At 35.6% G+C, this 14,732-nt stretch overlaps 1 protein-coding gene across 3 annotated transcripts in view; it reads left to right on the plus strand.

The window, feature by feature from the left end:
• Positions 1-303: 303 nt before the first annotated feature.
• The window catches only part of LOC127180589 (latent-transforming growth factor beta-binding protein 4), a 117,165-nt gene continuing 102,736 nt past the window's right edge, over positions 304-14,732 (plus strand). For all 3 annotated transcript variants that reach the window (XM_051134725.1, XM_051134728.1, XM_051134726.1), the window contains exons 1-3: positions 304-640; positions 4,379-4,449; positions 7,975-8,251. In XM_051134725.1, coding sequence (XP_050990682.1) covers positions 432-640; positions 4,379-4,449; positions 7,975-8,251 — 557 coding nt within the window. In that variant the 5' untranslated portion in view covers positions 304-431. The remainder of the gene's footprint in view (positions 641-4,378; positions 4,450-7,974; positions 8,252-14,732) is intronic.

The following is a 14,732-nucleotide window of genomic DNA, read 5'->3' on the forward strand; positions in this document are numbered from 1 at the left end:
GGCCTACAGAATCGTTTCATGTTTTAAAAGTTTAAATGGGTAACATCACCTTGTTTTACTACGGTAAAGTCGAAAAACTAGCGTATTCTTCTGTAGTATCTCTTACTTAAAATGCCACAAGGAACTAGAAAGGTTTAGAATATCTGAACATGTAAATGTTTATCTTTCTATCACAGTTCACAAGCGCTGCTCTGGGAGTCTGAGCTCTGATTGGCTGTCACTTGGTTACAAGCTACGAAACGTTCTGATTGGTTGAAAGTTTTTCACGCATCTCCTTCATTCATGTCAGCCTGGGTTCGTCCGGACTCACAGCAGCGCGTCTGGATGGAGAGAATGATTGAGGTCATCAACGCTGACGGATCGCTCTGCGAAACTCATTGACTTATTTTCAGAGCGAAACGACTTTTGGAATTCACCTGGTGGGAATAACGATGTCAGAACTATGGAGGTTGTCATTTTGCATGTCTGGAAGTCTATTCATAACCTTTCTTTCCCTGGCGATCGCAAACTCCTCATTAGTCAGTCATCAGATATCTCATCAGATGTCTCATGATCTCATCCATCCTCCACAAATCAGGAGCAAAGCACAGAGACACAGAAATCAGACCAACTCAACACGAATACAGATAGATTTAAAAGGGTAAGTGTTTTATCACGTCATCGCAAATGATTGAATATGCAGTATGTAAACACTTACTAAGTTTTTAAAAGAACCCTTAATGGGATCAATAAAAAAAGATTCTGATAAAAAGAGAATGGCGTTTTAATAGATTTGGAATTTTATTAGCAATATTTTGTTTCTGTCTTTCTGTTTTATTTATACAATTGCTTGTAAAAGAGGTAAAACATCATGTTTACTACACATCTCATCCTCATCTTGACCTGGCATTCAAAACTGTTGCATTCTTGTCTCTAAGTTCCACATTTACAAGAAGTTTATAGGCCCCGGAGACATAACGGAGCCCTTTACTTCAATCAAAGCTCTTTATAGAACCAAAATGATATGAAAACATTGGCCCGTCTTTGTTCGCAACACCAAAGAGCCCAACATTCAGTCAGATGTTTCTCAAGACTTACAGCGGAAGTTTTGATCCTTCAAGCAATGACAGGAATTCCTGATTATCCTGAAAAGTTTGAGACTTAGTGACTGGTCTTTGTAAGCCATAACAGAGCAGGAAATGACTTACCCTTCTTTTCATATTCATTTCGAGGAAGCCAGAATGCCACTGAAGCTTTGTAAGAGTTCATCAAGGATGCACCGCTGCTCTTCTGTAACAATCCCACCTCCTCTGGACTTCATTGTGCTCTTGGGTCAACCGAGGACATTGACTGTGGAAACATGTCCATCCTGGCGCATTGGGGTTTGGTGGTAGGGGGAATATGGTAGCTTAGAAGGAGAAGGAGAGTGTTGTTGTGGAATTTAGTAATGCTGACAGGCCGAACGCAGGTTCAACAGTTCAAAGCTCAGAAGGCCAAGCGCAGAAAACGGCTTCATTTCAGAGCGCATCAACGGAGTCTTTCACACCTCTGAAGTCTCAAAGGGAGACAAGAACGTGATTATTTCCTCCTTGGCGGAGGTGCCAAGCAAAGTGGGAGCTTTGTGATAATCCAGCAGTTAACCCACATGTTTGACCTCGTGGACGGCGGTTGAGGTTTTATTGAAGCTTCTCCATGGCTCTCTGTTACGAGGTGTTGGAAAAAAGAGCCGGGGCCAAGAAGAAAACCATAAACCCCCCTTTTTTGTATTGCACAAACGTAAATAGCATTTTCAAAATATAAAAGGTTCATTTACAATCTTTATTTTACGGCCTCTGCTCCCACTAACGTGTTGGAGGTGCAGAGGTTTGGAAGATGTAAAGATTCGTTCACCGCTTTGTTTTTTGCATTCTGTTCACATGGAGAAAACAAAAGAGCTGTAGGCCTAGAGAATGACATACATGTGGGTACAAAAGCAGCTGGTAAAGAACAGATGTTTTATTCTTCAGATAACTTCCAAATACCCACATAACTCTCCTTAAATATTAGTGGATTTTACATTTTGTTATGACAAATCAGATTTAAGGGACTGTTTACCCAGATATGGTAATTCTCACGTATTTACAAACACATAAGACTTTAGTTCTGTGGAACCCAAAAGGAGATATTTTGTAGAACGTTCAAGCTGCTCATTTATATACAATGAAAGTTAATGTTGAATGCAACTGTTTACACTTTCACTGTATGCATAATAGCAGCTAGGGAACAACATAGGCGACTAAATAATGACAGAACTTGCTTTTTTTGGTGAACTGTCCCTTTAACATGCTCAAATCTTGAAAAACAATTGTGTCCGCCGTAGCCTTGTGAGCAGAATAAACACAGACATCTTTGATCACGTATCGAGTCTTGCTAATGGGAGCCTCTCAGCTCTGTAAACATCACTCACGTCTCATTCGGAATGTGTCGTTTAGGTGTCAACTCACATTAAAACCCAAACTGGGTATAAAAAGTTGATGGCAACTTTCCATTCTGTCAGTGCAGAAATGTCCCTGTTTGGGTCTAACAGAGGCCCTAGTGAAGGGTCAAGGCCTTTATTTAGAGATCAGACAGATAGATGGGTGGTAAGGGTCTCAGTGTTTTGAGACATCTCAGCACAGCTTCAGCTTAAAGTGATAGTCCACCCAAAAATTTAAATAATGTCTTCATTTAGCCTTGTCATGTTGTCACGAACCAGTTTTTTTTATAATATATATATATATATATATGTGTGTGTGTGTGTGTGTGTGTGTAGAATGCAAAAAAAAGATAGATTAGAAGATTTAAGTTTCAAAAATACATAAATGCAAAATAAAAGTTTCATGCAAGCAGACATGCTAACTCATATTTGTGAACTGTTAATTGCTAATACTGACTTATTAAGTCAATGAAGTAGGCTAAACTTGTGAACCAAATTAGTCGATTGACAAACAAATCATTCCAAACTGATTCGTGAACTGAATCAACTGAGTTAAACTTCTTATGAAAATGCTAAACTAAAGTTTTAATCGAAAAAATCAGATAAAAGGGCTTGAAATATAACACTCAAATCAGGGCTGCTACCTATTATGGTACTTTTGCTTTATTTTTGAAGCTTAAACACTTCAGTTTTTCCTTTAAGTCCAGTTTTTCCTGCTAAGTCATGCCATAGAAGACCCATTTTGGGTTCCCCAAAGAACCTCTCAGTAAAAAGAACCTTAAAAGAACCATTGTTTTCTTAGTGTAAAGAACATTTTAATAATCTAAAGAACCTTTTTTTCTACTATAAAGAAACTTTTGGCATGGGGTTGATTTAAAATGTTGGCTCAAAAATCTCTAATATGCATGTAACGTATGCATGTAACATGCATATTGTGCATGTTTTTCTTTTTTAATGCACATTTTGAACTGTTTTACAAATGCATTTTGGTATCTTATTCACAAGCAAGTGTTTTAAAATGCAGTTAAATGGATGCAGCATAAAATCAGCAAAAAGCTCACATACTAATCCAGTGGTTTTATTCAGCGATTTTAGTCAACTCTCCAAATCTGCATGTGTTGAATTAGCTCCAGAGGGTTATAGGTCATTCTGACCTCCACATAGCTTGGATGGCCCATGCCAGCTCTGTCTCAATTGGCTTACGCTGCACAGACATCGGCTGTCCCTCGGACTGACAAGTCCCAACAGTGTCCCTTCAGAAGCCATACAATAAAAGCACATACTGTAACTAATTAGCAAATCCCTCCCGATGCTAGAGAAGGGTCAGGTTTATGCGCGCCAGCCGCAAGCGTTCAGCGCCGGGGCTTGTGTTGGTGTGCTAATTGCCTTTTCTCCCATAAGCCGCTAGATAAACAGATGCGGCCCAGGCGTCTGAAGAAGACACTTAATCCAGTAAAGTTTACCCACCAGACGCCACTGCCAGCGCCACTGTGGGAAAAACAATATTTCTCATGTGCATTGGCACAGGGAGGACGGAGGCCCAATGAGGGGGACGTCTATAACAAACTCGCACCCCCTTCATTTTTATTCATCGCAGCTATTTGTCCAAGCTGAATACAACACGGGGTGAAGGGTCAGCTTAAACCCAGGGCTATTCACTAAGTCCAATGCATCTTAAGGGGCCCAGGGCCACGGATTGTAAGTCTTTTAAAGATGTCCTTTCAGAAGTGGTTATATTGTGATTATGCTAGACAGATTGATTTGGCATGGAGCCTGGAAAGATGAAATAAAAGTGAATTTTGAAGTTTATTATGAATTTTAAGGATAAGCAGACTCAGTGTTTGTGCATTGTGGCATATAATGGGTTTTATTTTTTTATTTTTTCTTAAAAAACTATTGTCAAGCCCAGAGTTTCACCCTTGATCTCTGTCCATCTTTCTCCAGGCCCAACGTTTGTGGAACCAGGTGCTGTTATTCATGGCTGGTCAACCCCAAGACCAAACAATGCACAAAACGTGAGTATCTTTTCAGGGCCATTCAGATGCTTTTATACATTTCTATTATGTTCATAGAAAGACACACATACACAGCTGCCAGTGGTTCATCTAGTTGAAATCCTCTTCATTTGTCTGATTTTTCAAATGAGGCAATGAACTGAAGTGTCAGCACAGCTGGGAGCTGTAACAACATAATAAACAGAGGGGGGAAAATGTGGTTTCGCAATCTTTTTGAATTGAAAACCCCCTACTGTCAAAACAATATTCTAAAGAGGAACCCAGCAATAATATAATCTAATATTAACACGCAGCACCCTCCAGTAATATTGGTACCCTTGGTAAATATGAGCAAAGGTGGCTGTGAAAATAAATCTGCATTGTTTATCCTTTTGATCTTTCATTTTCAAAAAATCACAGAATTCCAACCCTTCTTTGAAGTAAAACATTGAAAAGCAGGGGGAAAATTCATTATGAAATACATGTTTTTTCTCTAGTTCACGTTGACCACAATTATAGGCACCCAAGTATTGCATCTTCCTTTTCCCAAGACAACAGCTCTGTGTTTTCTGCTATAATGCCTGATGAGATTGGAGAACACCTGACAAGAGATCAGAGACCATTTCTTTCATCTCTCCAGATCCTTCAGATTTCCAGCTCTATGTTGGTGCTTCTTCTTTTCAGTTCACCCCTCCTATTTTCTATAGGGTTCAGGTTAGGGAACTGGGGTGGCCATGGCAGAAGCTTCATTTTGTGCTCAGTGACATGCTTTTGTGTTGATTTTGATGTTTGTTTTAGATCATTGCCCTGATGGAAGATCCAACCATGGCCAAATATATATTTATAACAAAAGGCAGTCAGGTTTATATATTTTTTTATCTGTTGGTATTTGATAGAATCCATGATGCCATGTATCTGAACAAGATGTCCAGGACCTCTGGCAAAAATCTTAAAGATCCAGTACACTATAAAAAACAATTTGTTGAGCTTAAAATAAGCTTAAAATAGTTTGTAACCTGGCTGCCTTAAAATTTTAAGTTCAGTCAACTCAAGAAAAGTTTATTCAACTTGAAATGTTAAATTATACTAAGTGACAACTTAGATATTTGAGTTGAATAAACTTGTTGGGTTACTTACCCATCTGTTAAGTTAAGTCTGTTAAGCAAACACAAATATCTAAGTTGTTACTTAGTAAAACTTAACATTTCAAGTTGACTAAACTTATTTTAGTTGACTTTTAAGGCAGGAGGGTAACAAATTATTTTAAGCTGACTCAACAAATTGTGTTTTTTATTTATTACAGTGTAGTATATTTAGCTATTTTTTTATCCCTGTGTGCACCAAACCCATCCGGTAGGTTTGCCTCCGAAAAGCCAAAAATCTGGCCATAGAAGCCAGTCCCGTTTGAAGTTCCAGTCATGTCTGACAACTGAATATGCTGGATTTTGTTTTTGGATGAGCGAGGAGGATTTTTCTTGAAACCCTCCCAAACAACATGTGGTGATGTAGGGGCTGTTTGATATTTATTTAGGCTTTCTGACCCCAAAAATCAACAAATTACTCCAGCTGTGGTCCTTGGAGAGCCTCTGGCCACTCAAGATATAGACACATGTCCTTTTCTAGGCAGATTCGTAACATCTTTAGTAGATTGGAACTTCTTAATGATTGCTCAAATGGTGAAAATGGGATTTTCAATGCGTTAGCTCTTTTCTTACAGCCACTTTCTATTTTGTGAAGCTCAACAGTTGTGTTTTGCACATTAGAACTATATTCTTTGGTTTTACTCTTTGTGATAGGTGATTAAGAGAATTTGGATTTTGTGTTCCTCATATTTATAATCCTTTTGAACAGGAAGTCATGGCTGGACAATTTCATGTTGATGTAAGGGGAGGGCACTGTATATATAATAAACAGAACAAATAAAGCCACAAAGCAAACCTTTCACAAGTAGTTTTAAAGGGATAGTTCACCCAAAAATGAAAGTCTGATGTTTATCTGCTTACCCTCAGAGCATCCAAGATGTAGGTGAATTTGTTTCTTCAGTAGAACACAAACAAAGATTTTTAACTCAAACCGTTGCAGTCTGTCAGTCATATAATGGCAGTCAATGGGATCCACAGCTTTGAGAGTCAAAAAAACATACACAGGCAGAAACAAATTAAACTCTTCGGCACATGACGATACATTGAGGTGTTAAGACACAAAACAATCGTTCTGTGCAAGAAACTGAACAGTATTTGTGTCATTTTTTACCTCGGATCCACCGCACTGTCCAACTGTCCTGAGCACGTTTACAACAGCTGGCGTGTGATGCATCAATGTGCCCTGGCATAGGCGATCAGGCTCAAAAGTTGGGAGTGAAAAGTCAACACTCCCGGATACGTTTGCCCAAGCAAATGTAATCTTTTCATTTTTAATCGGCTGTTGTGAATTCACTCAGGACAGATGGACATTGCAGTGTTTCATAGGTAAAAATGATATAAATACTGTTCAGTTTCTTGCACAGACCGACTGTTTCGTGTCTTAACACCTCAAAGTGTCGTCATGCGCCGCAGGGTTTAATTTGGGTTTGTCTGTGTATGTTTTTTTGACTCTCAAAGCCGTGGATCCCATTGACTGCCATTATATGACTGACAGACCGCAACGCTTTGAGTTAAAATTCTTCACTTTTGTTCTACTTAGGAAACAAAGATTTTCATTTTTGGGTGAACTATCCCTTTAAGACTTCCAAGTCATTTTTTTGTAAAGTCCTGTCAATGTATCCTTCTGTAGTGTCTTAAAAAAAGAGTGTTGCTGCCATTATTAAGTGTTTTATGTATTGCATTAAGTCCTGAGTCTTGAGCAGGCGATTGATGACTATTGATAAAGAATATTGATGAAAACTGCTCAGCTTGTTTCCATATGAAAATTATTCAATTATTCAATTTTCAATGTTTATAGATTCAGGTTGCAAAATCTGTTCTTCATTTGTTTGCACTGTACACAGTGTTCATTGTTCCGGCATGCAGCTGTTATTTGTTCAATTAGGTAGTTGAAAAAAAATGTTTGCATCTTTATTTTATTGGTTGATTTTATTAGGCTTACATGAGGTTTATAATATGTTTTAAAGAATTCTGTATATTACATTCATGCATTATGCATTCAGTAGTAAAAATGTCCTTAATGTCTGTCCATCTGGAGGTCTGAACATAATAACATTCTTCTACTGCAAGTAGGCCAAACCTTCAAATGCATAGGGCTTCGGTAGCCTGAGCCCTACTACAGCATTAATCCAGTCCCTCAGCTTTCTCATCATAATCCACACTTTACTAATCCGTATATAGCTAGATTTACCAGCTAATAAATAACCCCTTGACCCATGTGCCTTTAAGGGGCCAGTGCAGTGCATCTTAAAATATGGCCAGTTTTCAACTAGAAAAGTGTTGAAAAGTCACTCTTAGGGATTTAATCAGAAAAATATTGTAGCTTGAAATTAAGATGTTATGCAAAGTAGTGGAAAAGCGTTAACAGAATGAAAAAATTGTTTCTCTGTTATTCTCTCATTAGCAAGATGTCATCCACGATGCCATAATAAAGCAGTTTGCCGCTGGCCGAACATCTGTCATTGTCGTCCGGGCTTCCACGGGCATCGCTGTGAACACGCTAACGTCACACCTACCTTGAGCACCGGGTTTGAAGCACATCTTGGTCCCACGGTACCCTCAACCGTCACTACGGCAATGCCTGAATCCACCACCATCCATGGCAACATCTCCACGCCTGCCTCCAGTGATGCCAATCCAGATGCAAGAAAGACATACTCATTACGCTGGCAACCACCCAGGTGAGTGAACTCCTAATAACTGAGACTGACTATTTTGCACTTAAGCGGGTGGCTTGTATTAGGCGTGGAATATTTGCTTACCGTGCCATTTTAATCCAGTTTAAAGTAAAAATATATTAACTGTCAATAAATACTCACAGGTCACACTAGTAATGGAAAGTTACGTTGAGCAAGTTGTATTATGGGACACAAGGTTTTATGCAGCATGTTGTTTATGTATCACCAGCTCTACATCTTCCTAAACAACCAGTATATATAGATTGTGTTCAACTCAGTCAGTCATATATATCTGGAGTCTTTAATTTTAAACACGTTTATTAAAATTACTTTTAGTTTTAGGTGTACAACTGTGTTAAATTGAAAAAAAAACCCAAAGTGTTAATCCAACAGGTGTCCAATCCATAGTAATTTTCCATGATAAATTAAATATGGCAATTAAAATATATATCAAGCAAGCAAGCAAATAAATAATTAAATACACGCGTAAAACAAAACAAAAGAAAGACAATATTATAGAGAGCAAATAATAGACCTAAATAACAAATATGTACATTGTGATCATTTTAAATATAAATTTCAAACTTATTTATCAAAATTACTAGTCGTTTTAGGTGTACACCTTTGTTAAATGGAAATAAATAAAGTGTTAATCCAACAAGTGTCTAATCCATAGTCATTTTCCATGAAAATATCGAGAAAGCAAGCAAATAAATGATTAAATACATGAATAAAACAGAACAAAAGAAAGACAGTATTATAGAGCAAATAATAGACCTAAATAACAAATATTTACATTGTGATCATTTTAAATATAAATTTCAAACTTATTTATCAAAATTACTAGTTGTTTTAGGTGTACAACGTTATTAAATGAAAAAAAATGAAGTGTTAATCCAAGTGTCCAATCCATAGTAATTTTCCATGATAAATTAAATATGCCAATTAAAATATCAAGCAAGCAAGCAAATAAATAATTAAAAACATGAACAAAACAGAACAAAAGAAAGACAGTATTATATGGCAATTAAAATATCAAGCAAGCAAGCAAATAAATAATTAAATACATGCATAAAACAGAACAAAAGAAAGACAGTATTATAGAGAGCAAATAATAGACCTAAATAACAAATCTTTACATTTTGATATTTTTAAATATACATTTTAAACTTATTTATCAAAATTACTAGTTGTTTTAGGTGTACAACTTTATTAAATGGAAATAAATAAAGTGTTAATCCAACAAGTGCCCAATCCATAGTAATTTTCTATGATAAATTAGATATGCCAATTAAAATATCAAGCAAGCAAGCAAATAATTAAATACATGCATAAAACAGAACAAAAGAAAGACAGTATTGTAGAGAGCAAATAATAGACCTAAATAACAAATCTTTACATTGTGAAATTTTTAAACATAAATTTTAAACTTATTTGTCAAAAAATTACTAGTTGTTTTAGGTGTACTCCTTTGTTAAAAAGAAAAAAAAGTGTTAATCCAACAAGTGTCCAATCCATAGTAATTTTCCATGATAAATTAAATATGCCAATTAAAATATCAAGCAAGCAAACAAGCAAATAAATAATTAAATACATGCATAAAACAGAACAAAAGAAAGACAGTATTGTAGAGAGCAAATAATAGACCTAAATAACAAATCTTTACATTGTGATATTTTTAAATATTTAAATTTGCCTAATGTTGGTGGGAAATATAATGAGAAAATCTTAGTTCAGAATTGATTTCTTCACTCTAGTTTAGTCCAAACTTTATATTTATACCATATTTATACCAAGTTATACCATTTCTTTTTAAATATACTTAAAACCATGGCCATTTTCCAGAGGAAATGGCAATTAAAATATTAAGCAAGCAAACAGATGCTTGATGCCAGATTCCAGAATCTTAATTCAGAATTGGTTTCTTTATTCCAGTCTGTTGGCATTCTCTTCAGAAAAGAAACAAATTGTGTGTTTGTTACTAGGACATGCCTACAGGAGGCGCTCTCATACCTCGAATTCATAACTATTGTCAAAACCCATCTGTCTGTACTGTACCTCACTGCCAGCATATGGCAGTACAGGACTTGTATATCACTGAAACTAGCACTTTTAAGAGTGTCATTGATTGTATGCTTCTTCTTGTTTCTTTTTTTTTTTTTTTACCTGATATACATTAGTGGCAAGAATACTTTGTACTCAAAGCACCTTTAAGGATTCTTCTTCACTGAAGAAAATTCCTTTCAAATGCTGATTACAAGTTAACACTGATTTGAAGTTTTTCTGATTCCTCTTCTTCTTCTAGAGAGTCCTTAAGTAACCCTTATCTTCTCATGGCTCACTCTCCACCCTGAAATGAAAAATAAATCTGTCTCTAATCTCACCTAATGGTTTGCCAAGGTGGATAATGTAGAGTAGAAGATGTACTGTTCACCCTTAAACCGACATATTTATTGTGATTGGCTGCCCCATAGGCAGATGCTTCTTTTATATTGTATTCAGATGAAAGAAGATGCGAGAGAACAAAAGATTCTGAAGAAAAGCGTTATGATTGGAGAGCCACACCTCATCTGATCTCAGATGGATGGGGCAATGAATACCATAAAGTTTAGGTATCTTGTCCCTTGGAAGTCTCTGATCAGAGCTTTGTTATACAAGATGGAACGTATGTACTCGCTGTCTGGAAGCGAGATAGAAGTAAAGATAGAAAGTGTATTTGCAGTCATAGTTAAGAAGTCATTCATTATAACTCCAAGTGGTCAGTAGAGATATGCAAAACATGACAGGTCAGTTTAGTAATATTAGTTAACCTTCTAAATGCAAGTTTGACGTTAAATTAGCCAAAATAACAATAACATAATAATAATATTGCCTGTCAAATTCTACAAAATGTCAGATTTTAAGACAGTAGTTTTGATCCCATACAGTTATACTAGAGCTAACTACAGCCATAAAACTAAGCAAAAATATATATATTGCAAGTTAATTTACTTTTGACCATAATCTAAGTATTATGAACAATTTTATTTTATTAATGCATTATTAAAATCACAAGTTGTGTTTGTTAACATTAGTTAATGGACTGCGAACTAACATGAACAAACAATGAGCGACTGTATTTTTATTAACTAACATTAACAAAGATTAATAAATACTGTAATAAATGTTTTGTTATTTGTTTATTTATGTTAGTTAATACATTGACTAGCATTAACTAATGATATCTTAATGTAGTTACCGAGTTATTATAATAATAATAATAATAATAATAACAACTGTGGCTGTTATTATTATTATTATTATTATTATTATTATTATTATATGAGACTAAGGAATCTCGGTAACTACAATAAGATACCATTATAATGTAAATAAAAATGAATATTTTAAAGTAATTATAATAATTATTTTACTTTATAGTAGTAAAACTGTAATTATTTAATTTTTTCTTTCTTTCTTTCTTTCTTTCTTTCTTTCTTTCTTTCTTTCTTTTCTTTTATGTAATAATGTATAAATGTTAAGCATTGTGTGGACCCCAGGAAGACTTGCAATGCTTCAGGGCATAGCTAATGGGGATCTGAATATATAAATAAATAAATAAATAAAAGTGAATCCATCAAACTTTTTTTGCAAATAAAAAAAATAAAATAAAATAAAATAAAAACTGTTTTTACATGCTGGTTTAGTGTGAACTGAGTCACTCTGAGATGCCGAAAACAGCAGATCATGAGCTGCTCGCATGCAAATAAACACAGTACTGCGATTCACTATGAAACACGCAACACCAGGACTGTATACATATACTATATACTATATTATACAGTTGAGGTCAAAAGTTTACATTCCCCTTTCAGAATCATTAAAAATGTTAATTGTTTTACCATAATAAGAGGGATCATAATAAAAATGCATGTTACTGTTTATTTAGTACTGACCTAAATAAGATTTTGATTCTTAATACTGTGTTCTTACCTGAATGATGGGGGGGGGGTGGTTAGTGATGGTTTTTCATGAGACTCCTGTTTGTCCTGAACAGTTAAACTGCCTGCTGTTGAACTGCCTTTTACTGGGGGGTGAAAACTTTTGAACAGAATGGAGATGTGTACATTTTTCATATTTTGCCTAAATGTCTTATATTTTTCATTTAGTACTGCCCTTCAGAGGCTACAGAAGATAAGTTAAATTTACCCTGATCTTCAAATTCAAAAGTTTTCACCCCCAGCTCTTAATGCATTATATTTCCTTCTGGAGCATCAGTGAGCGTTTGAACCTTCTATAATAGTTGCGTATTAGAGTCCCTTAATTGTCCTTAGTGTGAAAAGCTGGAAAATGAAAGAATTTGTGGGACCTAAAGGATTTTTCCGAAGAATGGCAAGCAGTTTAACTGTTCAGGACAAACAAGGGACTCATGGACAACTATCACTAAACAAAAGCTGTGGATCATTCAGGTAGCAATACGGTATTAAGAATCAAGGGGATGCAAACTTTTGAACCGGGTCATTTTTATAAATTCAACTATTATTTTCTCGTGTGGACTATATGTAAACATCTTTTATGTGAAATGTCTTATTCAGGTCAGTACTAAATAAACAATAACAAGCACTTTGTATGATCCCTCTTATTTTGGTAAAATTAACATTTTTAATGATTCTGAAAGGGAGATGTAAACTTTTGACCTCAACTGCCCTGCTATGAATGTCAACCTGCCGTCAAAAAGAAGAGAGAGCAAGAAAGTGTAGCTGGTGTCTGTATATCAATACTGTGGAGTGCTAAAACTGTTTCAAATATGCAAAATTGATATGGTTTGAAATCTCAGATTGGGTTTGTGTCCTAGTTTGAGAGATTTACTGCCTTTGAGGTCGATCAGACCCACTCAGACTCTGCAATGATCTCAGACTGTTGAGCAAGTCCTCTGTTGAATCAAAGCTTGGGAAGGAAGTTCCTGCCCTGTGGAAACACTTCTCTCACAATAGACTATTGAAAGACTCCATTTATGGGTCAGTTTCAATGATCCACCTGATGGGCCAATTCTGCATACACACTCTGTGCTGACAGCATGCAATTTTCCCATCTTTCAACAGTTTTTATATCACATTCAATGTGTGAACTAGATTTGTCAGATAAGTCCTCTGTTTTTGAAAATCCCGAGCCTGGCAACTAAACCCAGAGAGTGTAATCGCTAAAACAAGCTCTGCTTTTATTTCCATGGATTTCAAGTCAGATATGAATGCTTACATTTGTCTACTATGAAAGGTATGTGCTCTATATTTTAGAAATGTTCTCTAAAAGGTAGTAAATCTTCACAGAGGTCCAAGCTTGTTAGCTGTTTAGGGGATTTTTACAAAGCATAAAATAAGGAATGTAATATTAGTGCACCCCAAAAATGGGAATTTTACTGGCCTCTTTTGTTGACAGTCCAAAAGGAATATTGCACTTGGAACAATTTATATAATTTCTTGAATCAGAGACATGGTCTACATTTAAAAATAGAGTAGAAAGATTAATTATCATTATGGTTCGTTTTGATGGAAGTTAGTGAAAATCCAGGAGTCCCCCAGGGCTCTATATTAGAACTTATCCAGTTGTCTTATGTCATGATGTTCTGTGAATGGGACCTTGTTCAAATCGACTCCTGTGGCGCCGAGGGTGTTTATGCAGAATGAGTGTGTGTATGACACATGCACAGTTGGGAAGGTTGCATGTAAAATGGGAATGACCACACACATGTTTTATAGGCTGTTTGCTGTTGACCCAAGCTCACATCAGCTTGTTTTCACAGTAAATTGTCTCTGTTTGGGAAAATGAGCTCATGGTGCTCAAGCTGAACCACTTGATTTTCTAAGTCCATGCTGTGAATTTGAAAAAGGTTTGCCACATTTGCATCAACATGAGCATACAGTTGTACAGGAAACCATTGCATTGCATTTCAAAAAGAAAGTTGATAACTTTTCTCTGCTTGCAGTGGTAGTCCTTTTCATTATTTTAATCAACTATTAAGGACAGATTAAATTCAAAGCAGGAATTTCACATTGATTTGTGGATTTCGTTTTGTGCTTTTAGTTCACTTCCAGAGCAAAAATTTACAGATAATGTACTCACCCCATTGTCATCCAAAATGTTCATGGCTTTCTTTCTTCAGACGTAAAGAAATTATGTTTTTTGAGGAAAACATTTCAGGAATTATCTCTATATAGTTAATGATGCCTGTGAGTTTAAAAGTCCAAAATGCAGTTCAAATGCAGCTTCAAAGGGCTCTAAACGATCCCAGACGAGGAATAAGGGTCTTATCTAGCAAATCATTTTTTTTTTCCTAAAAAAAAATAAAAATGTGTATACTTTTTTGACAAGGTTGACCTCAATTTCTGATGTTTATACATGTTCACTGGAAATAGTTTACATTATGTCTAATAATTTACTATGTCTTTTCCTTGCAGATACTCTAAAATGAATAAATAAATAAATAAATAAATAAATAATATTTTCC

The sequence above is a fragment of the Labeo rohita genome, chromosome 18 (assembly GCF_022985175.1).
Source record: "Labeo rohita strain BAU-BD-2019 chromosome 18, IGBB_LRoh.1.0, whole genome shotgun sequence".
In the NCBI taxonomy this organism is placed as follows: Eukaryota; Metazoa; Chordata; class Actinopteri; order Cypriniformes; family Cyprinidae; genus Labeo; species Labeo rohita.